The sequence below is a fragment of the Lampris incognitus genome, chromosome 10, assembly GCF_029633865.1.
Source record: "Lampris incognitus isolate fLamInc1 chromosome 10, fLamInc1.hap2, whole genome shotgun sequence".
NCBI lineage: Eukaryota > Metazoa > Chordata > Actinopteri > Lampriformes > Lampridae > Lampris > Lampris incognitus.
The window spans coordinates 27,963,956-27,990,431 of NC_079220.1; the positions used below are offsets into that span (position 1 = coordinate 27,963,956).

General features: G+C 47.5%; 1 protein-coding gene across 1 annotated transcript in view; it reads left to right on the plus strand.

Moving 5' to 3' along the window:
- Nucleotides 1-1,682: 1,682 nt before the first annotated feature.
- Nucleotides 1,683-26,476, plus strand: part of LOC130119399 (C1q-related factor) — a 35,302-nt gene continuing 10,508 nt past the window's right edge. Inside the window, exon 1 of the mRNA XM_056287880.1 lies at nucleotides 1,683-2,309. Coding sequence (XP_056143855.1) covers nucleotides 1,701-2,309 — 609 coding nt within the window. The 5' untranslated portion in view covers nucleotides 1,683-1,700. The remainder of the gene's footprint in view (nucleotides 2,310-26,476) is intronic.

The window sequence follows — 26,476 nt, forward strand, 5'->3', positions numbered from 1 at the left end:
ATAAACCATGAAATCAATAGCTGAAAGAAAAAAAGAAGACCAATAAGAGATGACGTCCGTGAGTTCAGCCAGAGAAACTGGGTTTTGACACGGAGAGAAGGCAGGGAGTGAAATAAATTGAATGATGTAGCAGTAGAGACTCACCGTCGTTGCAGCAAAAATACACTGGACCACTCGAACCCCTCAAGTGACCTTTAACCTTTACTCTTTCCACGTGCCACCTTAGCTGTCTACAGGGAAACAGAAGGAACAAAGGAGTTTTCAGACTTAATCACTGATCAGTTATACACTTGTTGTTGACTCATTTAACTTCTTGGCATTAGCTTTAACAATGTACACCTTCTGCCTCACAGGCTGCTGTCAGTGTTTGGTTCGGATTGTCTGGGCTACTTCCTGTGTTTGCTTGAGTGTTTCCGTGCCCTCACACATGTGCGTGTGCATATATTTCTCTGGGAACGTATGCGCCTCAAGGAAACGGCAGTTTCCATTTCAACAGCACCATCTTTATTTTTAGAGGCTGGATGCTGATGAGTGAGAGGAGAGGAAAGAGCTAGGGAGTGAGGAGGAAAAAAAGGGAAAACAGCATCAAAAGTAGTGCATATGAAGGAGAGTGAGAGGGGAGGAAGGAGGAGAGGGGATAAGGAGCAGAAGGAAGTGTGTGTCTGTGTGTTTGTGCATGTGTGTGTATGTGTGTTTTGTGTGTGTGTGTGATGGGGGGGGGGGGGCTGTGTTGGCTCCTCAACAGTTTAGAAGGACTGCAGAGTGGTGGAAAAGTAATGCGATGTGATGAGAGCCCTTCCTCTCAGCGAGCCAGAGAGAGAGACGGGGAGAGAGAGAGAGAGAGAGAGAGAGAGAGAGAGAGAGAGAGAGAGAGAGAGAGAGAGAGAGAGAAAGAGAGAGAGATGGGGATGTAACCACGCCAGCCTTTCACTAGAGCGGGTGACGAGAGGAGGAGGAGGAGGAGGAGGAGGAGGAGGAGGAGGGGGAGGTGGGGGACGGGGCGGGGCGGGGGCTGGTGGTGGTGGTGGTGGTGGTGATGGGGGGGAGTTGGCAGCTCTGTTGCTACCGCCGTATAAAAAGCCAAGCCTGAGAATCCACCACCACAAACACACCACACCACCCCGCGCATGCACCCAGTGACTGCTGTCTCTGTCTGTGTCTCTCCTCTCCTCTCTCTCTCCCCCCCCTCTCTCACTCCACTATCACCACTCTCCGGGCTTTCTCTCTCTCTTTCTCTTTCTCTCCTTCTTTCCCGTTCTCTCTTACTTCATTCAGCTCTTGCTGAGGACTCCTCCACACTCTGCATCCCATCCCTCCTCCTTCTCTTTCTCCCAGTTGACAGTGTGTGAGTGAGTCTGTGAGTATGCTCTGAATGTCTACTCGGGCTGTTTAAGTCTTCCTCATGTCTGCTTTGTGCACCGGGAGTTTGAGCGAGTGACTGAGCGTCTGCCTACTTCGGCGCGGTAGGAGCGAAGTAGCCGAGTGTGTCGGGTGCATGTGGGTCTTTCTCTTACCCTCACGCACTCGCCACTCCTCTCACAGCTCTACTCTTTGGGATCTTTGGGTCCCTTACCTTGGAGGCAGGCTCCCCACACTAAGTAGCCACCATTTCCACCCCCGGGAGACCCACGCTGGCCGCGCAGCCCCTTCCCCGACTCAGCCTCGGGAGGAAGACCCTGGTGGCTGCTGCCGTGGGGGTTATGCTGGTCCTGGTGCTGGTGGTCCTCATCCCCGTGCTGGTCAGCTCCGTGGGCACAGATGCCAGCCACTATGAGATGCTGGGCACCTGTCGCATGGTGTGTGACCCCTACTTGAACAAGGGCACCCCTGCCAGCAGCACCAGCTCCACGGGTCTCCAGGCCGAGGCGGAGGCGTTGAGTGACCACAGCAATATGCCACCGCCTTCCACGCTCCTGCAGGGTCCGCAGGGAAAGCCGGGCAAGCCGGGCAAGCCTGGACCCCCCGGACCGCCAGGAGAGCCAGGGCCGCCGGGACCGGTGGGACCTCCTGGTGACCGAGGAGACAGAGGAAGGACAGGGATTTTGGGATTGGGGGGAAACGGAGCTATCAGCACAGCGACCTACAGCACGGTGCCCCGGGTGGCCTTCTATGCAGGGCTTAAGAATCCCCATGAAGGCTACGAGATTCTCAAGTTTGACGACGTAGTCACCAATCTCGGCAATAACTACGACGGAATCTCCGGAAAGTTCATCTGCAGCATCCCAGGCACGTATTTCTTCATCTACCACGTGCTAATGAGAGGAGGGGACGGCACCAGCATGTGGGCAGACCTCTGCAAAAATGGTCAGGTTAGTGCCCTTTATACCGCTCTGCAGCGTTTTATTCCGAGTTAGCCCACATCGACGGAAAACAGCTGATCAACTTGAGGCACTTCTCTCTCTCTCTCTCTCTCTCTCTCTCTCTCTCTCTCTCTCTCTCTCTCTCTCTCTCTCTCTCTCTCTCTCTCTCTCTCGCTCTCTCTCTCTCTCTCGCTCTCTCTCTCCCTCCCCCTCTTTGTCTTTCTCCTTTACAATCCGTTTACATGCTTTTTTCCACCCAACTCCATACAGTTTAATAAACAGTAGTAAAAAGCTAACAGCGTCAGGTAAAACTCACGTTGCTAAGCTATCGGAAACATCTGGCCAGTGAAATGGCCAGAGCGCGCAGCCAACACGGCTTTGGCACCAGGCGCGCTCCCTCTCTCCAAGATGTCCTCCTGCACGGTGGGACGGCCACAGGTGTGATTATCCGCGGTCGACTTCGCCTGATTCCTATTGATAAGAAGCAAAAGTTGCGTGGTCCAGTCGTCGGAATTTCTAAAAGCTAAACATGACTGAGGATGAGAAACAAAACAAATGAGCTCGGATTATTTGTTGGTGGAACTCTTTGTACCACATGTTTATCATTTACATTTTTTTACATTTATTATTACTATTATTATTATTAGTAGTAGTAGTAGTATTTAATTATTATTATTATTGTTGTTGTTGTCCCAATTTGTTGTTGTTGTTATCATTATTATTTTTTGTTTTATTGGGATCATCATTAATGATCATAATAAAAACAACAACAATAATAATAATTATAATAATAAATATAAAGTAATTGATATTTCAGTAATAACTGATAACAAATAAGCGAATGTGATTCTGTTAAGAAGTCTCATGCATTTTAGTGTCAGTCAGTCAGTAGCGTGTCTCTCCAGTTCCTGTGTTTGTGATGCTAATGACAGGTTAACCCTCCAATCAATTTAAATACATTGGCAATTAAAGCTTCAGTGACTTAAACACTATGTGTGTGTGTGTGTGTGTGTGTGTGTGTGTGTGTGTGTGTGTGTGTGTGTGTGTGTGTGTGTGTGTGTGTGTAACAACATGTGTTAATGAACGATGTTGTCCTTGCCACACGAAGAGCGACGTTCCCTTTTGTCAGTCGGTTTGCAGACAGACAGCATGGACATGATCTATTCTTGGCTTGCGTGATGCATCAGTTTAATAGGTGTGTAATTTCATTGGGAGCCGGGGAGATGCTTTTTTATCCGTCAGCTTGGTAAAGTGCACTTTGCCACTGAGGTTGTTCCTTCACAGCTTCAGCGCTGCCGGGAGATTAGAGCACTCGGTAGTTCGAGCTGTCCGTATGAGGTGCTGTTCAGAAGTCCCATGTTTCCCCATCAGCCTTCACCACTGGGAAGACATACACAAAGTTAAGCAAACCACGAGGCACTTATGTGACGTTTGTCACAGATTTCCCATTTTATTCGCGGAAAACAATGGTGTCAGTGATAAGTACTATAAAACAAAAGAGCCCTGTCGGGTGGTGCTTTAAATACGCCAGCTAGACTTCAGCAGGTGCTGGAAGTGAAGGGGAGTGTCGGCCCCGCATGCGGGGCTGCTCACGTCTTGGTATTGCACGCTACTAAGGTGCTTACAGGTAGTCGCTGTGCTGCTACGCAGCTTAACGCATTCAGCTCATCTGAGGTCCGCAGCATGTCAGGCCGTAACCTGAAACACCGCTCTTCATTGTATGCTACTCTACTTGTAGTCCATCACTTTTATCACACGGCAAGAGGAAAAAGTAAACAATATGACAGTCCCATTTACTTCCGCTCCATTTGTGTCTGGCAATGTACCTGCTTGTTCCGCCAGAGGCAACGTTAACTAGTTCTTCTGTGAGCGAGCGAGACGATACATACGTGAGACCGAATAGGATCATGGCCTTATGATGAAGGCTGAGCAGCCTCATCATCCTCTGCCATCCAGCTTTGCCAGCCATCAAACGAAGACAAGACAAACGCAGACGTGGAAAAACACTGGGAAGATGGCGGCGTGAATTCGCGTGTGCCGCGGCCTCACCCAGGGCCGGTGTGGGAAGATGGCGGAGCAAACTTAGTTACTGGGTGAGGCCGCCGCAAACTAAGTTTGCTCCGCCATCTTCCCACACCGGCGCTGGGTGAGGCCGCGGCACACGCGAATTCACGCCGCCATCTTCCCGCTCGGTAGGGTACAGCCACCTGATTATGCTAATGGGGAAGCCAGTCTGTGTAAAATAACTATTGGTATCTGACATTATTCAGTGAAATGTCAGATGCCATCTCAAGTTATTTCAATATATATATATAAAAAACCTCCCTTAGGTTATCCTTTCCCCAACTTTACTTACAAATGACGGGTCTGTGCTCAGAGGAACACTGCAATGTCCCGCTCGCCCTGACCTTTGAACTCCCAGATAATTATTCATGACTTGCCATTTTTGCAGAAGGTGGTACTGAAATTTATGCTATTGCTTCATGAGTGAAATGTATTGTGGAAAAACAGTGTCGCACCTACACAACCGCAATGTAAACGTTAATGAGCTGTAGCTCGTCTTTGGGTACGTCGGAGACATTTAAGATGAGGACAGCCGGCATCAACGCTCCCGAATAAACCTGCGGCCTCCCCGAGACAGCTAGAGGTTAAACTCCTTAATGTCCAATATCACACACACAGCAAACCTGCTGAAAGTGATGAAGCGACGCGAAGGCCCTGCTATACATAATATCTCACTCTGCAGTAATGTTTATGGGTGGGTGTAAAAACATTGATACATAATAGGCGAAGGAGAACATATGCTCCCATAAAACACCTTATGTTCCGGCTTCATTGTGCTCCCATGAGGAGGTTGCAGAGGCACTTAAGTTAGACACACGCAGAGCTCATCCCCCGAGACCCCGCTAATGTTTATGAAGTGGCGACGGCCCTCTCTCTCTCTTTCTCTCTCTCTCTCTTTCTCTCGCTCTCTTTCCATCCCTCTCTCGACTCCTCTCTCTCTCTCTCCCTCTCTGTCTCCCTCTCTCTGTTTCGACCTTCCTCTCTATCTCACTTTCTCTCCCTCTCGCTCAATCTCTCTGTATCTCTCGCTCCCTCTCTCACATTCTCTCTCTCCCTCTCCTTCACTTTCTTTCTTTCTCTCTCTCTCTCGCTCTTTCTGTTTCGCCCTCCCTCTCTATCTCACTTTCTCTCCCTCTCGCTCAATCTCTCTCGATCTATGTCTCACTCATTCTCTTTCCCTCTCTTTCACTTTCTTTCTCTCTCCCACCTTCGCGCTCGCTCCCTCTCTTTTGCTCTCTCTCTCTCTCCCTCTCTCTCACTTTCTTTCTCTCTCTCCCTCTCGCTCTCTCTCTCTCGCTCACCCCCACTCTCTGTCTCTCTCACTTTCCTTCTCTCTATCTCCTGTCTCTCGCTCACCCCCAGTCTCCGTCTCCCTCACTTTCTTTCTGTCTATCTCCTCTCTCTCTCACGTTCTTTCTCCACCTGCGGTAGAGAGAGGCAGAGGGAAACAACCTTGGGATAGTTTCCTCTTCCTCTCTTGTGTGGTTGGTGAGCCTGCGAGGGCCTCAGAGCTCCTGTCTGTATAAATGACCGATTGTTATAAATGTTAGGCCAACTTGTGCTATGTCATTGATAAAGTGCTACGAGGCAACGTGATGGTCCTCCAGCCAAGCCGCTGCTCTCCTCAGCTCATTTAAAAAGCTGTAGGAAAAGCTTTGCCGTGAGTTTCGGCTAGGCTAGGCTGGGGAATTGCAGACAATACTAGTATTTTATCATCCTTTGGTCATGGTGAAACATGGGGTCTCCAGGCCCCGCAATGCTGTTTTGCTCCAGCTGCACTGCCCCCACTCGGGGTGGGGTGGGGTTCTTATAACGCACACACACACACACACATATATATATATATACATAAATGTGTGTGTGTGTTATATATATATATATATATATATATATATATATATATATATATATATATATATATATATATATTTATTTATTTAAACTTTGTAAAAGAAACACTCAACGGCAGTGAAGGGCTCAACAAATAAGGAGCAAAATGATCCCGTTAGTTAAGTAAATTCTCCATGAGACAATACAAGCCTGTTTCGTGCTATATAAGCAATCATCAGTTTATGTTATATTGTATTATATTATATACACGCTGATGATTGCTTATAGCATGAAACAGGCTTGTATTGTCTCATAGAGAATTTACTTGACTAACTGGATTATATATTTATATATACATACATACACATATATACATATATATATATTTATTTTTTTATTTTTTTATTTTTTTTAATTTTCCCCCTTTTCCCCCCCAGTTGTATCCGGCCAATTACCCCACTCTTCCGAGCCGTCCCGGTCGCTGCTCCACCCCCTCTGCCAATCCGGGGAGGGCTGCAGACTACCACATGCCTCCTCCGATACATGTGGAGTCGCCAGCCGCTTCTTTTCACCTGACAGTGAGGAGTTTCATCATGCAGGGGGACGTAGGGGAGGATCACGCTATTCCTCCCAGTTCCCCCCCCCCCGTACACACGTGCACTAGTGCCAGAGGAGGCACTAGTGCAGCGACCAGGACACATACCCACATCCGCCTTCCCACCCGCCGACACGGCCAATTGTGTCTGTAGGGACCCCCGACCAAGCCGAGAGTAACACGGGGATTCGATCCGGCAATCCCCGAGTTAGTAGGCAATGGAATAAACCGCTACGCTACCTGGACGCCCATATATATGTGTGTGTGTGTGTGTGTGTGTGTGTGTGTGTGTGTGTGTGTGTGTGTGTGTGTGTGTGTGTGTGTGTGTGTGTGTGTGTGTGTGTGTGTGTGTGTATAGCCGTATAGAGCCATGATTATTTTCCTCAATTTCTTCTTCCGCTTTTTGCTGAGCGGGGCGCGGCACAGTAATCCCAACACTGTCCCCCATAACCTTGACACTTGACAGCCTCGACCAAATAGTGAGCTGCCCTTGATAAACAAACCACCAATCTATTTCCATTCCATTTCATCTGCTCTCCGAGTTCTTCTTCTCCCACTCCTCCATTCCCGCCTTGGTTTCTTCATCATCACCTGTTATTTTCCCGGTGAACCAGATTTCTACAGCCGACCCCAAGCCTTTGTATGTGTGTGTGTCTTTCTCACTTTTCTGCTTTGGACACATTCTAGCAGGCAAGGTGGTGACCATGAAGATCAATTCTTTGCTACACTGTGGAAAGCTTTGTGTGTGCGTGTGTGTGTGTGTGTGTGTGTGTGTGTGTGTGTGTGTGTGTGTGTGTGTGTGTGTGTGTGTGTGTGTGTGTGTGTGTATGTGTCTGCACGCGCGCGCGTATATTGTGGTATTGAGTATTTTTTAATTATAATTAAAAATCTGGAACCAGATCCAGGATGTCTTTGTGGTCCTCCTCTCTGTTCCCTTCCTAATATTGTTATTAATCCGCAAAACCGTTTTAGAGTTAATTAAAAGCAATGACTTCAGCGTCAGTCTCTCCAGAGGACAATAGTGAATAATCACTCTGTCTCCTTCTTTAATAAGCTTCAATGTCCTTCGTGCACATGGCTCTTCCCCAGCAATTCCTGCGTCCTCTTTGGCACGCGCACGCATGCGCACGCGCACACACACAAAGAATGCATTTTTTGGCACGACAGTGGCTCAGAGACAGAGCAGGTTGTCTGGTAACTGGAGTGTTGCTGGTTCGATCCTCGGCTCCTCCTTGCAAGGTGTCCTTGAGCAAGACGCCTAACCCCTAACTGGTTTGACACCGCCGTCAGTGTGTGAGTGTGTTCGTGTGTGCATGGGTGAATGTGAGGCATTCATTGATTGTAAAGTGCTTTCAGTGGCTGTTGCAGCTAGAAAAGCGCTGTAGAAATGCAATCCATGTATTTATGTGTATTCGGGTGAACATGTTCCCACACACATACAGTACACACACTTTAGCACATGTACATAGAGGTGCACATGTGAACATGCTTACCAGAATGCACATAAAGGCATTGTGTGCGCGCGTGCGTGCGCGTGCGTTGTGTGCAAAAGTGTGTGTACTGTATGTACGTCAGAACATGTTCACCCGAATACACATAAATAAATGGATTCCAATTATACAGCGCTTTTGCGACGGTCCTCCACCAAAAACGATCCCATAGGTCTTTTATAGAAGCAGCTTAATACGACCTATAGTTTTTGTAAAGCGTTTTGAGTGTCTGTTGCAGCTCGAAAAGCGCTATATAAAATGTAACTTGATTGATTCGTTGATATAGTTACGTTTTAAAGTTAAGCGACCTCTAGCGGTCGTGCTGCCAATAGCAAGCTTAGTTACTATCATCGTCATCGTCCCTCGTGTCCGAAGGTCCATCCCAAGAGGTTAAGGTGTGTGCTTGAAACGAAGATGGCTTGACAGTCCAAGGTGAGAATAGAAGAGACGGGAAAAGCGTGTACAGGAGATAGTAGGGGGGTGGACCCGTTCCTGCGGCTCTCTGTTCTTGGCGGGTTTTTCGGCGGCGGCGCTTTTCTTCCGCATGTGTTCGTTTGTCAGTTTCGGCCTTGATGGAAGCAGCCAGGCAGCCAGGCAGCCAGCCAGGCAGGCAGGCAGGCAGGCAGGCAGGCAGGCAGCTCCCCGGTGCTTTCGACTTTCCGCTGCTTTTCCCAGTTCTTAGGGTCGATGCTGAAGGTGATCAGCTTTCCCCAGTCCTTGTAGCGGTTTTTGGGAGCTCCTCTTTTTCCTTGCCCTTCAGTCAGTTCGGAGTATAGGATTTGTTTCGGGTTACTAGTTACTATACTAGACGGCGAAACAACACAAAAACGCGCTGACAACATATTCTATTGTTCTCAAATTGTTTTTTATCACTATTTAGTGACTACTTGCCTTTATTAGCCCGTCTATGAGGCGCTGTAAAAAGGATGTCAACAAGTAGATACAAATCCACGATGCAAAGAGGCGAAAAGTATCTGCGGCACATCGCCTGCTGCCGTTAGGGGCGCTAATTTAGGAAACGCTCCTGTGGGTCGTATTACAACCCACGTGGTCGTATGGGTTGAAGGACTTGTAGTTTTTGCACCCTACACACACTCCCCAACCCATCTTTACACGCTCCTCTGCCATGTTATGTCTACTCTCGTTCACACCCCTAAAGAGAAACAAAGTGGGGGGGGGGGGCGTCCGGGTAGCGTAGCGGTCTATTCCATTACCAACACGGGGATCTCCGGTTCGAATCCCCGTGTTACCTCCGGCTTGGTCGGGCGTCCCTACAGGTACAATTGGCCGTGTCTGCGGGTGGGAAGCCGGATGTGGGTGTGTGTCCCGGTCGCTGCACTAGCGCCTCCTCTGGTCGTTCGTGGTGCCTGTTCGGGGGGGGGAGGGGAATAGCGTGATCCTCCCACGCACTACATCCCCCTGGTGAAACTCCTCACTGTCAGGGGAAAAGAAGCGGCTGGCGACTCCAAAAGGATCGGAGGAGGCATATGATAGTCTGCAGCCCTCCCCGGATCGGTAGAGGGGTTGGAACAGCGACGTTTCGGAAGAGTGGGGTAATTGGCCGGGTACAACAGGGGGGAAGAGGGGGGGAAAATCAAAAAAGAAAGAAAAGAAAACAAAGTGCATCTGTGTATCTGTTTTGTATGTTAACTAGTTCTAAGCAACATGGTTCTCTGTACTCTTGAAGCACTAGCGCCTCCTCTGGTAGGTCGGGGCGCCTGTTCGGGGTTGGGGGAACTGGGGGGAATAGCGTGATCCTCCCACGCGCTACGTCCCCCTGGTGTAACTCCTCACTGTCAGGGGAAATAACTTAGAGTCAGTGGTGCCTGGTGCTGTGCACACCTCTCAAAATGTACACACTTTGCCCGAGTTTGCAGCTGATCATTCAAGGTGTCCAGTTAGATAACAGAGCCGTGTGTGACGCACACGTCAAAGATGGAGGAGCAGCTACTAGTATTTTCATTTATCAAACCTCCCTGGTCTAAGGGCTAGACAATAACGTGTGACGCACCCAAAATCCTCCTAGCTCCCTTTCGCTTTCGACGACTAACAAGGAGAACAATTATCAAGGCTTTCCTTTGTTCTAAAGTAAAGCACACCGTGTGAATTAATCAGCATGGCTCCATTCATAAATATTGAGAGACGATTTGTCGGGCGTGTGAGGGGAAAGGCTAATGTTTTTGAATCGCCCAACATCCTGTCACCGTCACATCTGGTCCTAGATGATGTGTCGACCTGCCTCGTTCTCGAACGCAGCTCGCTCATTACGTCGAGGGTGGTTGAGGCACAGCGTGGCTCGTGCTGGTTTTGCTGCATGCCACATCCCTGTCAGACCATGCCTCTCTTTCCACCTCTTCACATGAAGACGTCCCGGGAGGGTTCCTCAGTTTCAGACAAGTGCGTGTGAGCCCTGGACTGCTTGTCCCAATACCCGAGATGCTTGTAAGTTGTTCATACGTACAGTACAGATGTGTTCAGCAGTGAGCCACCTGCATGCTGTAGACTGCTGCAACTTGGTGGGATATGAGATACGCTCTAAACCAAGGTGTAAATCGGAAGAGACTTCATAACATCATTTACCATTTAGGAGTGGTAATATTGGGGCGTCCGGGTGGCGTGGCAGTCTATTCCATTGCCTACCATCGCCGGTTCGAATCCCCGTGTTACCTCCAGCTTGTCGGGCGTCCCTACAGACACAATTGGCCGTGTCTGCGGGTGGGAAGCCGGATGTGGTATGTGTCCTGGTCGCTGCACTAGCGCCTCCTCTGGTCGGTAGGGGGTGCCTGTTTGGGGGGGGGGGGTGGCGTGATCCTCCCACGCGCTTTGTGAAACTCCTCACTGTCAGGTGAAAAAAAAATGGCTGGCGACTCCACATGCACGCATGTGGTAGTCTGCAGCCCTCCCCCGGATCGGCAGAGGGGGTGGAGCAGCGACCGGGACAACTCGGAAGAGCGAGGTAATTGGCAGGATACAATTGGGGAGAAAAAGGGGGGAAACATCGGAAAGAGAAAAAGGCTATAGGTAATATTCATTGTTGATGCTGCACATTGACAAATACCTGCAACAGCGTAGTCATAGCATTCATTCATAAGTATTCTCATTTCTCATTAAGAGCAACAAAGATGTCTGATCTGCCAACAGCCAAACTGCTCCTCTTCCCCGTTTTCATTCTTTGCTTCACGTTTGTTCCATCCCTGCTGGTGCAAGATCGCTGCCAAAGGACTGTCAGATGCGCAGTGGTTAGCACGGTCACCTCGTAGCAAGAAGGTCCTGGGTTCGAGCCCCGGGGTAGTCCAACCTTGGGGGTCGTCCCGGGTGGTCCTCTGTGTGGAGTCTGCATGTTCTCCCCGTGTCTGCTTGGGTTTCCTCCGGGTGCTCCGGTTTCCTTCCACAGTCCAAAGACATGTAAGTCAGGTGAATCGGCTGTACTAAATTGTCCCTAGGTGTGTGTGTGTGTGTGTGTGTGTGTGTGTGTGTGTGTGTGTGTGTGTGTGTGCCCTGTGATGGTCTGGCGGCCTGTCTAGGGTGTCTCCCCGCCTGCCGCGCAGTGGCTGCTGGGATAGGCTCCACCATCCCCGCGACTCGAATTCGAATAAGCTCGGATAGTGGATGAGTGGATTAGTATTCGCACCATAGAGAAAACATCATTAAAGCTTAAAAATGAAAAAAAAAGAATTAAAAACAGAAATGTACAAGTGAGTTTGGTGAGGGGAGCATCTGAAAAAACATAATTATAATGCTTCAATGTAAAGTGCACATACAGGAAAAAAAAGATACGTTGATATTGGGCTATACAAATAAAATTGACTTGACGACCTGACTTTTTGATTTTAACATTCTGGTAATGTTGAGACCTGCCATCGTGTGTTTTATCCCGGTCTGACGTGATGTGGTCTGGTCTGAGAAGGCTCTGTGTGTCCTGTGTAACAGAGAGACTCTGTCTGGACTCGACAGACCGCGTGTCTACGCCTAGGAGAGCCACCCCCAGTCGCTTAGCGCTAGGTACTGATGTCCTTATGGAGGTGGAAGTGGGCGTCAATGTGTGTGTGTGTGTGTGTGTGTGTGTGTGTGTGTGTGTGTGTGTGTGTGTGTGTGTGTGTGTGTGTGTGTGTGTGTGTGTGTGTGGCCTCCTCCGACAGACCCACGTCTCTGCGTGATGCATACCATGGCATGTCTGCTATAATTAGCTGGAGAGGTAGTGGAGGTGGACCTTCTTGGCCTTGGATCCGCTCTGTAACTGGACATCGAGTCTGACACTTTGCTGAGTAGAACATTAGGGCTGGCCTAATTAGTCGCGAGAGCTATTAAACGAAGATTTGGCCATGTTGTGAGGAAATACCGCACAGATCGGAAATGTCAAGATGACGCCGGGCTGTCATCTGCGATCAGGAGAGGAGACATTCTGTCATTTTACCGGCGAAGTGTCCAGAACCATCTCTAAAGCTGAAACGCGTGTTAATCCTTCCCTTCTTAAGACTTCCCCACCTGCTCCAAGACAGATCGACGCCTCCGTTTTGAGTTCAATTTCCACATCTATTGACGTTTGCAGCACTTACGCGGTCGGTGCAATGAGATGCTCTCAAAAATGAAAATTAAAAACGAGAGAGATACAACTGTGGGAGATAAAAAAACAAAAAACTGTAAAACATCAAAATATAAACTCACAAATGATATATAGATGTCCGACGACGCAATTCTGGAACACGTGGTATGGTTTGTCTCGTCTGCTGCAGAACTGAGAGCATGTGGTCTGAACAGGGCTCTGGGTGCGCAGACGGGGCTGGCTGACTCAGGACCGCTGTGCTGTTGATTCACAAGGTCTCCTCCTTATAATACAGAACCGTATGGGAGACAGGGGCGTGTCCCCGCTCCTCTCATGTAAACAACTGGTCTTCCCCCTTTGTTGTCCTTGACATTTAACTCTTCTCCAAATGCGGTCCACAGCGATGCCCACAAGTCCCCCCCCCCCGCTTTGGGTGGAAAACAAGTCACACCACTGAAGTGACTGAGTCTGCTAAGTAGCCCAGTTAGCATAGCACAGCTAGCCCCCCTCTTAAAAGGGATGTTGGGGAGACGTCAACAACCCTCCCAACCCAAAGGTGAATTAGTTCATTTAAACGTTTAAAGTGCACGTCAAAAAAACAAAAACAAAAACAAAATAATAATAATAATAATAAAACAAAATGAGAGCCTGCCTCTCACCCACGGCCGTGAGACAGAAACTCGTTTTACTCGTGTTTATCCTCTGTCTTTTTGTTAACCATAACAAATGTCAGTGCCTGGCGCTGTACAGTTGTATAAGAGAGTGACGCGGGTCCGCTCAGGATCCGTTCAGGATCCGCTCAAGATCGCCTCAGTGGGAAGGCCAACTTGCGTGAACAAAGGTTGGAGAGTTTTCGGTTTGCAGCCTCTTTTCAGACGGAGGCCGGGCGCTGATTGGGGTTTCAGCGCTGCGCTAGCAGGCAGACAGCGCTGTGTCTCAGTAATTGACTGGCTGTGATGAGTCAGACGCGAGACAGAAAGACTGGCTGGAATACAGGTCAGAGATTATGCCTCTCTCTTTTTCTTTTTCCTCTCGCCCCTTTTTCCACTGGCAAATCTTTTTCCGTCGCTTCTCCACAACAAACCCAGAGGAGCTTCCTTTATTCCGGTTTCATTGTCATCCCAGTTAAATCTAGACGCCGTGACTCCCCCCCCCCTCCTTCCCCTTACAGGCTGCTATGTGAACAGAGGGAACAATGCCACGGTACAAGTGCCAGACTCCGAATAAAGCCCAAAAGCTACACGAGCCCCGCTCATAAAACACAAGGGGCTCGCGCGGTGAAGCCGTTTCATTTGGAAGGAGGAGGCTGCGGAGGCGCGAACACCAACAGCTGGTGGAGTTAATTCAGGACGCTTTCGCGAGCTCTTCCAGACAGATGGCACATGTCCCGTTACTCTTTCTTTTCCTCCTGCCTTCTTTCCATGCAGGTTCCTCTGACAATAAAGCCATAAAACAAGCGCAGCCACGGGATCGCGACACAGTGACATCTTTGTCACAACTAATGTTATTCATTTTAATTTGTTTTGCACGTGTGCAGGCGCGCGGGAAAATCTTTTAAGTGGGGGGGCTGCAAACTGACGCCACTCCCGTGCCCCATACACCGCACGACCCCGGAAATGCTCTTTTATTCACACCGGCCAGAACGTACCAGAACTAACAACAACGTAAGGACCCCCTCCCCGCTCCCCTCGTGTCGCAAATAGCGACATCAGTCCCAGTCACGGTCCTACAGTCAGTCAGTCAGTAAACGGTCTCCTACTTATTCTAAGTCGAACCCCCAAAACAACAACACAAGAAGAACCACAACATGAACACCGCATCATTAAAAAACAATTTTAAATCTAACATTAACAGTCCCATCAGCCATTGCGCCCCCCACCCCCAGCGCAGAACCGCCGACAGTCAGAGCGACCGCCTCCCCCGGTCGCTACTGTATGACGTCATTGTTTGGTTTCTGAGGTGCGTGTGTAGCAGATTTTGGAATGGAGTGTTTACTCGCTTTAGTATTAACAATGTACATGTACAATAAAGGCATGTTTTATTTTGTTGCACTTGTACGTTAAGAAAAGTCAGGTATACTGTTGGGTCTAAGATGTTACACAGTCACCTGCCACTACTTGGGGGGGGGGGCGGCTGCAGCCCCCCCACTTCACGCGCTAATGCACGTGTGTGCTAAATTGTCGAGCTCCAACATAACTGGAAAGCTAGCAGAGCATCTGTTCAGAAGGCGGTCTGACACATTTAAATACAAGGAGAGGGCCGTGCTCTCACATCTAGAGAGGGCGAAAGGAAATAGTTTATAGAAATTAAGGCTTCACACCGTGTCAATGACTTTCAGTCAGAGAAAGTCTCCTCTCTCCAGATACGTACTTGACATGTCCACTCCGGATATGACGACTCACACTGATGATGCCTCTCATAGCACTGCCCCAATGAGACATTACAGGCAGCTCTCAAGGCAGCTGCACCAGATAAAAATCGATCAAATTGCCACACTTCACAAAAACAAAAACAAACAAACAAACAAAAAAACAAGTATTTCAATATTTTTTTCTTCAGTATTGTTCATGGACAATAAAGCCAACAAAGGCAGTGCGTCACGCCTCAGCTGTAGGGTGAGGATAATAAAAACGTCATTTTAATTAAGAGTGATTTACAGCTCCAAGGGAGCAAAATAACACGGTTGAGAAGTCAATATGAAAAAAAAAGAAAAAAGAAAAGAAACATAAACATGTCATACATCCGTGTTAGGGGCCGCTTACGAAGTTAACTGGCGTCGTTATTGATCAGCGCGTCACCGTTAGCGGACGTGCAAGTGAAAGAGAAAGGAAGCCACGCTTCACTTTGGGAGGCGCGCGTCATCTATTAAGCTCCCGTGCCGCCTGGGTTCCCCCTCCGCGGCCGCTCGCGGAGTATTGTTCAATCAGAGCCATCAGGGCGGTGATATGACGGGCGCGAACACGCGCGAGCAGCCACGAGGAGGATGGCGTCGCCTGACAGCTCATTTGCCATCGCTGCGGCCTCACGCTTTGTTTGTCATGTCAGAGTCCCGCTCTGTCGTCTGTGTCAAGGTCGCGCCATGCCAGTCGGCTGTTTGCCCCGAGCCTTTCTCAATATAGCTATAAACCCCCCCACTCACCCCCCCCTTAGTCTGAGCGTGAACCTCGGGCTCACATCCCTAATAAGGGCTTTGTTAGCGGAGGGGTAAAAGGGGCCCAGTAATACAGTAAGAGAGTCATTGCTAATTCAAAAACAGTGGGGTGGACAGCTCACTCGGGCATGCTAACAGCTGAGGCGCTGTAGTTATGCTAGCCAAAGCTAAACTATAGCCAAAATGATAATAAATGAAACTAATGTCCAGCAGAATCTGGGGCAAGTTCAGTTAAGCTTCGTGCCTTGTGTTTCTGCCAGGGAAAAAGTATGTGGTATTTACAGTCGCTTAACTAAAATAAATGACTGTGCGCTTCATAAAAAAATCACATTTCATTTTCATTACCTCTTAATAACTTGAGCTGTATTAGACATTGCTGGCAATGTTAGAGGCACATGGGCTCTACGTGAACAATAGAGCAAACATTTTCATAAAGTTTCATTAAAACCCCCACAGACAAATCCTACTGAGCCACCTTCACCCACTTCCCCTCACCAGTCCAAAGCAGTAACCCTCTAATAAGACTGTGTTGACTTTGTGGGCTCAGCGCGGATCATACCATATTAATATGCACTGGACGCCTGCCTCTCAGCATCGGGACAGGAGGCTTTGTTTGCACATCGATATGAGCCTTGCAAGATTTAATCAAGAGGATAAACAATAAAAAAAAGAAAGAAAAGTAAAATATCCCATATGTTATCCCTGCAACTCGACACCTTTCCGTAGCATTTCATTATGCAGATTCCCCTTTACTTCTCATACCAGTGTGACTGTGGTCGTCTATAGCTGAGTCCACAATATACTGATAACTCTGATTTGCCCCCCTGTTCTGACAGATAGGGCACGTCTTGCTTCTTCTTTTTTTCCTGTTCACCATTCATCTCTTTAAACCTAACTTTATCTTTTTTGTGTAAATCAACTGATAGACGAGATAGGATGCAAACTATACTTCTGCAATATGCAATTTGGACAGCAAGGTAATACACGGATCCACGTCTGCTAAGTGTGAGTGTTTACCATTGAGGACATCAGAGTTAGTCATCGTGAATAGACTGGCCTATTTTACCGCTGCTACCAGTGACTTGTGCCGGGATCAGACTACACAATATTTTTTGTCTTTCACGATGGTCACTGTGTCAGATTAGGTAATCATAGTGCCATACATTCTGGCCAGGAGACTGGCAACACTACAAGTGTGACCCCGACCAACCATCAGTATGCTGCCTTTCACGATCTTGCACGAGCTCATAGGTCGTCGGGGAGGCGGATCAAGAATTTGTCAATCATGGCTACAGAAACGCTATGTGTGATGCTGGTGGTTGTGTTCCGAAAAAACAAAACCAAACATTGTGGATGCTGTTGCAGCTAGTGCTACTGGGGAATTCTTCATACATTGTATAAGTCCATTATAATTGTGTTATCCTCTTTCAATGTTGTATTCTGTGAATTGTGTAAACACAACATCCATTGCATGTTGTCCGTCTTGGGAGAGAGATCCCTCCTCTGTTGCTCTCCCTGAGGTTTCTTCCTATTTTTTTCTCCCTGTTAAAGGTTTTTTTGTTAGGGAGTTGTTCCTTATCCGATGCAAGGGTCTAAGGACAGGATGTTGTGTTGCTGTAAAGCCCCTTGAAGCAAATTTGTAATTTGTGATATTGGGCTATACAAATAAAATCGACTTGACTTGGGGAAGGATAACCTAGCATAGCATAGGTTAGCATAGCTTAACCAGATACTCGCTGGATTGCTGAAGAGCCTCCGCTATTTCCGGCCAACATTTAGCCTATATTTTTTGACTTTGTTATGGCACTCCAACGAGGAAGCGTCAAAAAGGCCTGCTGGGGTTGCCACTGCTCACGGCTCTGAGCCCTTTCTTGTTTGCAATGGTGATGCACAAGTTGACGGATAAGATCAGGCAGGAGTCTCCGTGGACTATGTGATCTGTAGCGAGAGTAGGGTGCAGGTTGAGGAGAGCCTGGAGAAGTGGAGGTATGCACTGGAGAGAAGAGGAATGAAAGTCAGTATAGGAGCAAGACAGAATACCTATGCATGAACCAGAGGGAGGAGAGCGGAATGTTGAGGATGTAAGGAGTAGAGGTGACGAAGGTGTATGAGTTTAATACTTGGAGTCAGCTGTTCAAAGTAAAGGGGCGTGCGGAAGAGAGGTGAAGAAGAGAGTGCAGGCAGGGTGGAGTGGGTGGAGAAGAGTGTCAGGAGTGATTTGCGACAGAGGGGTACCAGCAAGAGTGAAAGGGAAGGTTTACAAGATGGTTGTGAGACCAGCTTTGTTATATGGTTTGGAGACAGTGGCACTGACGAAAAGACAGGAGGCGGAGCTGGAGGTGGCAGTGTTGAAGATGCTAAGATTTTCATTGGGAGTGACGAAGAAGGAAAGGATTAGGAATGATTATATTAGAAGGTCTGGAGACAAAGCAAGAGAGGCAAGATTGAGATGGTTTGGACATGTGTGGAGGAGAGATGCTGCATACTGCCCTTTTGTATCTGTTTAAGTCGGAGAGTACTGCTGGCGTCGTGTGTGGCTGCCACTTCTCCCTCTCGCAGCCGCCCTCCCCCTTTCCCTCCACCCCTGCATGTCTGTGTTATGTTTATCTGTTGTCTTATTTCATCCCGTTTATTGTAACGCGACTTTGAGCGCTATATACGATTGATTTATTGTTATTGTTATTATTATTATTTAGGAGAAGGATGGTGAATATGGAGCTACCAGGGTAAAGGAAAAGAGCAAGGCCAAAGAGGAGGTTTATGGATGTGGTGAGGGAGGACATGCAGGTGGCTGATGTGACAGAGGAGAGGACAGGAAGAGATGGAAACGGATGATCTGCTGTGGCGACCCCTGACGGGAGCAGCCAGAAGTGGTAGTAGATCGTTGCCGCTGCTAAACGAACCTTCCCTTGGTTTCGTCGTTCCACCTGACAACAGCAACAGCGGCATCACTTTCTCTTTGCCATGTTTACCTATGTGCACCAGAGAGAACTCTGTCATCCTATTGGTCAGCGTCAAGGAACACGTCGTTGGAGACGTCAGACTAGGCAGGAAAATGCAAAAAAATCTAACATGTTAGACTTTTCGTCGGAGACCTGCACTAGCTGCCATAGGGCTGTGTGTGTGTGTGTACACATTTAACTATCCTAGTGGGGACCAAATGTCCCCATTAGGATAGAAAAACCAGAGACCACCTACCTTGTGTGGCCATTTTATGGGTCCTCACAAGGACAAGGGTCTATTTTAGGGTTAGGACTTGGTTCTAGAGTTCAGGTTAGAATTAGGGTTAGGTTACGGTTTGGGTAAGGGTTAGGCATGTAGTTTGCGTGGTTAAGGTTAGGGTTAAGGGCTAGGAAATGTATGTAGTCAATGAGGGGTCCTCATTAGGATAGTGAAACGAGTGTGTGTGTGTGGGTGAATATTAGCGGAGGTGTCAAGTGGGCACCATTCTATCACTGAAGTTTTAAAGTGTAAATCTGGAGGATTCTTGTTGTCTTATCTTTTGGCATACATTTCCCATGTGTCATGTTGAAACAGCTGGTTAGTTTGTCCACCGGAGGACAGAGCGACAGAGCGATGTAAAACACATCACTTCCTGTGTGACGCTTGGGATTTTGGGCAGGGTTATCGCCGCAGACGCGCTTGTGTTTTTCCGTAATGCTGTAACTGCCAGGACCCTCATCAGGTGCCGATAGGCTGAATCGTCATTGTGTCACCTCGTTCAGCGCAAAGATAGAAAGTTAACAGACATTTATTTGAGTGAGAAACGTCGAGACTGACACTTTAACTGAGTTAGGGACATAATAACGCCCAAATAAAGCCATCAAGACTGCATCTAATTACTCTAATGACTCCCTCTAATACTCTCCACACTACCCATAGTTCTGCACCTGGGTGTACATCTTGCATTCAATATTACACCCAATAATTTCAAGTCAAGCTGCTAGTCTCACTAGTGGAACTGTAAAGGGTGCTTGCGTGTCTAATACGCCTGTAGTCCCCCTCATGGTGAGGCTCACAGTTCAGACCTCAGCATTGTCCCTGGCTCGGCCAGGCAGCTCTGTGAAACGTGATGGACATCGTACGTGGATAGGAGCAAGCAAGTTTCAGCACTGCAGCGCGTGAGATGCCTTTACAGCTGGGAGAGGTTTTGGGGTGAAATAATGTGAATCTCCACGTGTGTTTCATCCCCCCAGGGGGAAACCTACAGGTGAAATGACAGGTGGGGGTTGAATGTGGTCGTGTCAACCCCCAACCACTATCATAAGGGTCATGCAATGGTGGGACTTTAGGGAGAAAAAAAGGAAAGGAATTAAAAAGAGAAAAATAGGATCAGCTGACTGTTTTGAAAAGGCCTGCTAAGCACAGCGAACTGTCTTAAATTGGATTCCATTAATTAATAACTGGCTTCAATATCACGCTCATACAGTCTTTCATTTCATTCATCCCAAAATATTGTTTCTCATCACTGACAATCGCACCTTAATAAAGGGGCAGAAGAAACATAAGCCTTGTTCCTCGCTGCCTTAGTCATTCGTGTTAGTGAGGCGAGGGCAACACATCACTTTCACTTAATTATCTGAAAATCATACTCAGTTTCCAGTATATGGCCAGAACACTAGACAGGCAATCGTATAAAGATGTGGTCTATGGCGAAAAACTTAAAAAATAAAAATAAAAAATCAGCTGTCAGTTAACACTAGAACGACCAAGGCCGTTATTTCGACCGTTTTGGATTTTCAAAGTTTAATGTCTTTGTGGAAAAAAGAACAAAGATACAGACCTGCCGCTCCCTAAATTCCCCTGAAATTGCATATATTTGCATTAAAATGAGTTTTAGATCAATGGCACAAAAAAATATTATAAGATCTACTTAAAATGACCATGACCGGTCAAAATGGCCGCGGGTAATTTGAGCGTCATGTCGCTATCTATGACGTGTGTTGGTCGCGTCATTTCCTTCGCGAAGTTCACTGCTCTGTCCTAGAAACACACTAGCGTTCTCCAGTGCAGAGTAGTAGTCTAAACTTGAGTTCTGATTATTTCCAATATGTCTGGTTACAGACGCCGTTTCAGACGCACCATGACTACCACTGAGGCAGCGATTTTAAATTGTTTGAAACATAGTATTAAAGTTATTAAAATGTTAATTTTGGTGTAAGTCGTTTCTTAACAGACATACTAACATATGAAACGAATCAATATTTGAACTGGGCATTCATTTTGACAGAATATAGATTTTAAAAACCGTTGACAGTCATTTTGACGGCCCATGGTCGTTCTAGTAGTTTTTCAGTTCCGGTCGTTGTTTCAATAGTTTTTTTCCGTTTTTTTTTTTTGCATTTCACGTGTTATGGTCTCGTTATGTTTCCGTTTTGTTTTTCAGGTAATATTTTCGCTTACATTTTGCTATTCGAGTATCATGTCTTTCTGAATTTTAAATTGTTTAAAAATAGTATTATAGTTGTTAAAATGTTAATTTTGGTGTCAGTCGTTTCCTAACAGACATAATAACATATGCAATGCATTAATATCTCAGCTGGGTATTTATCTTGAGAGAATATAGAGCTTAAAAGCCGGCCGTCTTTTTAACCGGCCATGGTCGTTTTAGGTAGGAGTGAAATCCCGGTCGTTCTAGTTAATTTTAGTTTCATTTACACAAGATGTTGACTACTGTGTGTTGAGTGGCAGAAATCCAGTGTGACCCATGTTTTGTGTGAGTCTGTGTGACGTGGCGACTCGCTAGCAGAGGACTGGAGGAGGGACAGTGATACAGTAAGAGAGACGCCTTCATCGCTCATTCACAGAGACATGGACTCTTGCACGCTCGGTCTCCGAGGCGCTGCAGCCAAACTAACCAGCATCACACAAGCCAAAAACAAAGATACAAGTAACATCACCGTGTCCAAACCAGTAGAATTAGGGTCAAGTTCAATAAAGCTTACTCTTTCTGCTGGACAAAAACGTGGGACCGTTACATTGTCGCTATCCCCCCCCCTTTTTCTCCTCAATTGCACTTGGCCAATTACCTCACTCCTCCGAGTTGTCCCGGTCGCTGCTCCACCCCCTCTGCCGATCCGCGGAGGGCTGCAGACTACCACATGCCTCCTTCAATACATGTGGAGTTGCTAGCCGCTTCTTTTCACCTGAAAGGGGGGAGTTTCGTCTGGGGGACGTAGCGCGTGGGAGGATCACGCTATTTCCCCCAGTTCCCCCCCTTTCCCCCCGAACAATCGCCCCGACCGACCGGAGGAGGCGCCAGTGCAGCGATTAGGACACATACCCACATCCAGGGGCGTAGCCAGGACTTTTTTACTGGGGGAGGGGCAGCTGGGGCCAGCCATTTAATTAGGGTGGCACTTGTCAAAACTACTATTTTAAAACTACTTTCTAAGATTATGATAGCCCTTTTAACAATGCCATGGATTGTGTATAGTCAAAGGGTATGGAATGGTATCATTCATCTAATCTACATGTCCCATGCACGGTTGTTAATGCAAGGGGTATGGTTTAAGTGTTGTAAAGTGTAAAGACCGACGACAGAAATGTCATTTAGTATTTCAATTGCAATTTCAATTACATGAAGGGAAAATGTACACAATAAAGCCAACATTTCCATATCCTGAACACACACAACTAAATAAACTACATCCCTTGGACTTGCCATGCTGCACTTACACACTCTTGCTTTTACACTTGGATTTACACAGATATGAGCCCATTGGGCTCATAACTTTAGTGGCAAAGGACAAGACTTAATAACAATAGGCTAATGATAATAATGCATGTATTTCAGCTTCCATTTGACTGTTTCTGTGTAGGCGTTTTTTGTTTTTACCCAGTCGGGACAGGGGAAGGGGGTGGGGGCGGGGGGGCATGCTTTGACCAATGAGGGCCGTGGCCCCCCCTAGCCCCCACGTGGACACGCCCCTGCCCACATCTGGCTTCCCACCCTCAGATACGGCCATTTGTGTCTGCAGGGACGCCCGACCAAGCCGGAGGTAACACGGGAATCTCCGGTTCGAATCCCCGGAGATTCCCGTGTTGGTAGGCAACGGAATAGACCGCTGCGCTACCCGGACGCCCCCGTTGTGGGTAAATTAATGCACTTCAGGAAAAATCAATCGAACAGCTGAAATCAAGTGTGAAGAATGTTCAGTTTCTCTGACATATTTGGCCAAAAAATAAAAAAATAAAATGAATAAAAAAAATGAAAAAGAAAACTCTTTTCTCACATGTTTGGACATCTGTTGTATTGTAGTTGGAGAAATACTGTGACAGCAGTACGATGACAACTTGAAGCTATTGCCGTCGAGTGTTGCTGTAGGCGAAGCTCTTCCTTCTCTCCTGTATCTGTGGTGGTGGTGGTGAGGAGCCTGATGAGGGAAGATACAGAAATAGAACAGCGGTCCTCTCGTTGTGTTTCAATTCATGCGAGGTGCGATTCTCCTTTTTCGTAATTATTCCAATTAGAGGCAGCTTTCTGAACCACGTGTAAGACATACCCATTATAACTTTTAAATCACACTGTTTGATTAGATAAGGTGCTCTGGTGGCTCAGCTAATGTCACAACCCAGTATCACGCCACAGCGTGTCTGGTCAGTGACTTCTGCTACATGTCAGGTTCTCTATCTCATCCTTCCCCTTCCATCACCCTCGACAATTTACTGGTCAACATGGAATCTGTAAACACACACACACACACACACACACACACACACACACACACACACACACACACACACACACACACACACACACACACACACACACACACACACACACTCACACACACACACACACTCCCCAAAAGCAAGACAAAGGTTTTCAATATTTGCTTTTAACTATAGCTTGAGGAAAAAACGGCCAAATCATTAATTAGGCAAAACCAACTCTTCATACCAAAGACACTTTGATGAAGATAAGGCTGAGCGATGCATAATTATCAATAGATTTACCCAAAGTACTTATGAATAGTTGTTTCATGTTTTAGACAGACAGATAGACAGATAGATAGATAGATAGATAGATAGATAGATAGATAGATAGATAGATAGATAGATAGATAGATAGATAGATAGATAGATTAATTGGAGACACATGCAACTTTCATGTGAATGTATATGGATGATGGACAAAGAAACACAAGGTGATGCACTTTTCTGTCACTTTCTCATGCAAAATCCTTTCCTTGGCCCCGACAGTCCCTCACCATGTTTTATTCAGTACTGCTGTTCTTCTGCAGTCGCTGTCCTTGATGGGATTTTATTTCATTTTTTCAGTAATTAATTTCCTCCACATTTAGGCCCGACCAGCCCCGGCGCAAGCTTTGTAGTTGAGTTTCTAAGACTGTTTGTGGACCCTCGTGTTTCAAGGTGAACCGTTTGGGCCTCTGAAAGATTAATCACAGCTTGACTGAAATCACACAGCTATTTCTTTTTTCTTCCAGTGGTCAAGGTTTCACTGACCCTGTGGCTTGAAAAGCAAAACAAGGAAATCGTTATATATTTATACAGGCAAATCATTCAATCTTCGCATTTAATAGCTCGAAATACGAAAATGGGTGAGAAGTGGCCAGATAAAGAACACAAAAAAACAAATATTATATTCATGTTAAAGCTATTTATTGTGCATTCTAGAGTACCTAGACAAAGTGTCCTGCACGAACAATTTTCGCTGTTGCATTTGAATGAATTGTTAGTTTTGTTGGAGTACATACCCTTAAAAATCATTACATTTGATTGTCTTTCTCTTTTGTACAGCACTGTGCAGTACAATGCAGCAAATTCGGGGCCAGCCCGTCACAGCCGGGACGCGAACTCGTGTATTCCGCACCGCGGGCGACAACGTTAACTAGTCGGCTAAATGCTCTGGGGGCAATGTAACGATCATGAATGAATAGGCTCGGTAGCCCTTGGCTAACGGGTCAGACCCTTTAGTCGACTGGTTAACGTTGTCGCCCGTGGTGCGGGAGATCCGGGTTCGCATCCCGGATGCGGCGGTTCCCGAGCTGCCCCCTGATTTCACTACAGTATAGAGCCATGTTACCATTACAACTCACTCAAAAACTAGCAAGATAGGGGCGTCCGGGTGTATCGATCAATTACGTTGCCTACCAACACAGGGATCGGCGGTTCGAATCTCCGTGTTACCTCCAGCTTGGTCGGTCGGGCGTCCCTACAGAGACAACTGGCCGTGTCTGCGGGTGGGAAGCCGGATGTGTGTGTATGTCCTGGTCGCTGCACTAGCGACTCCTCTGGTCAGTCGGGGCGCCTGTTCGGGGTGAGGGGGAACTGGGAGGAAGAGTGTGATCCTCCCACGCGCTACGTCCCCCTGGCGAAACTCCTCACTGTGAGGTGAGAAGAAGCGGCTGGCGACTCCACATGTGTCGGAGGAGACACGTGGTAGTCTGCAGCCCTCCCCGGATCGGCAGAGGGGGTGGAGCGGCGACCGAGACGGCTCGGAAAATAGGGTAATTGGCCAAGTACAATTGGGGAGAAAAAAGGGGGGCAACTAGCAAGGTAAATTTGTAGAAAAAGCTCAAAACCAGCTTACCTACCACACAGCGCCTCTCCTCCACACCAGTCCCCGATACCATGCAGATGGTCTGAGATAGCCATAAGACTATCACATATCTATTTCAGCGTCTCTGATATACTCTGTGCACCATTGCACTTTATCACCTCTTATTTTGCCTGTATAAATCAATCCTTGTGTGTATATATTTGAAGATTGTTGTGTTGTAGTGTTATTCTATGTTAAATACACTGAGAGAGCCACGAAACCGCGAATTCCATGTATCCTAAATGGCCAATAAACATGATGCTGGTTCGGACATGGCACTTCCCCTCTGCATCAATATCTCTCCGCTACAGAAGCATATCTGAACGCTTCTGTAAAATACTTTCGTTTTTTCTCTTCCCTCTCTTTTTCATTCTGTGCTATGCGGCTGTGTGTTTAAAAATTTTTTTACCCCCTTTTTCTCCCCAATTGTATCCGGCCAATTACCCCACTCTTTCGACCCGTTCCGGTCGCTGCCCCACTCCCTCTGCCGATCCGGGGAGGGCTGCAGACTACCACGTCTCCTCTGATACATGTGGAGTCGCCAGACGCTTCTTTTCCCCTGACAACGAGGAGTTTCGCCAGGGGGACGGGGCGCGTAGAAGGATCACGCTATTCCTCCCAGTCCCTCCCGAACAGGCACCCCCGACCGACGAGAGGAGGCGCTAGTGCAGCGACCAGGACACATACCCACATCCGGCTTCCCACCCACAGACACGGCCAATTGTGTCTGTAGGGACGCGCGACCAAGCCGGAGGTAACACGGGGATTCGAACCGGCGAGCCCCGTGTTGGTAGGCAACGGAATAGACCGCTACGCCACCTAGACGCCCCTTAATGTGTTCCCACAAATTTATATAATTTGTTGAAAACAATGTTTGTTCACAGGGCTTATAGTCTCATTCATGGGAACCCTCTGTGACGTTTCTCCTCATCGTCATT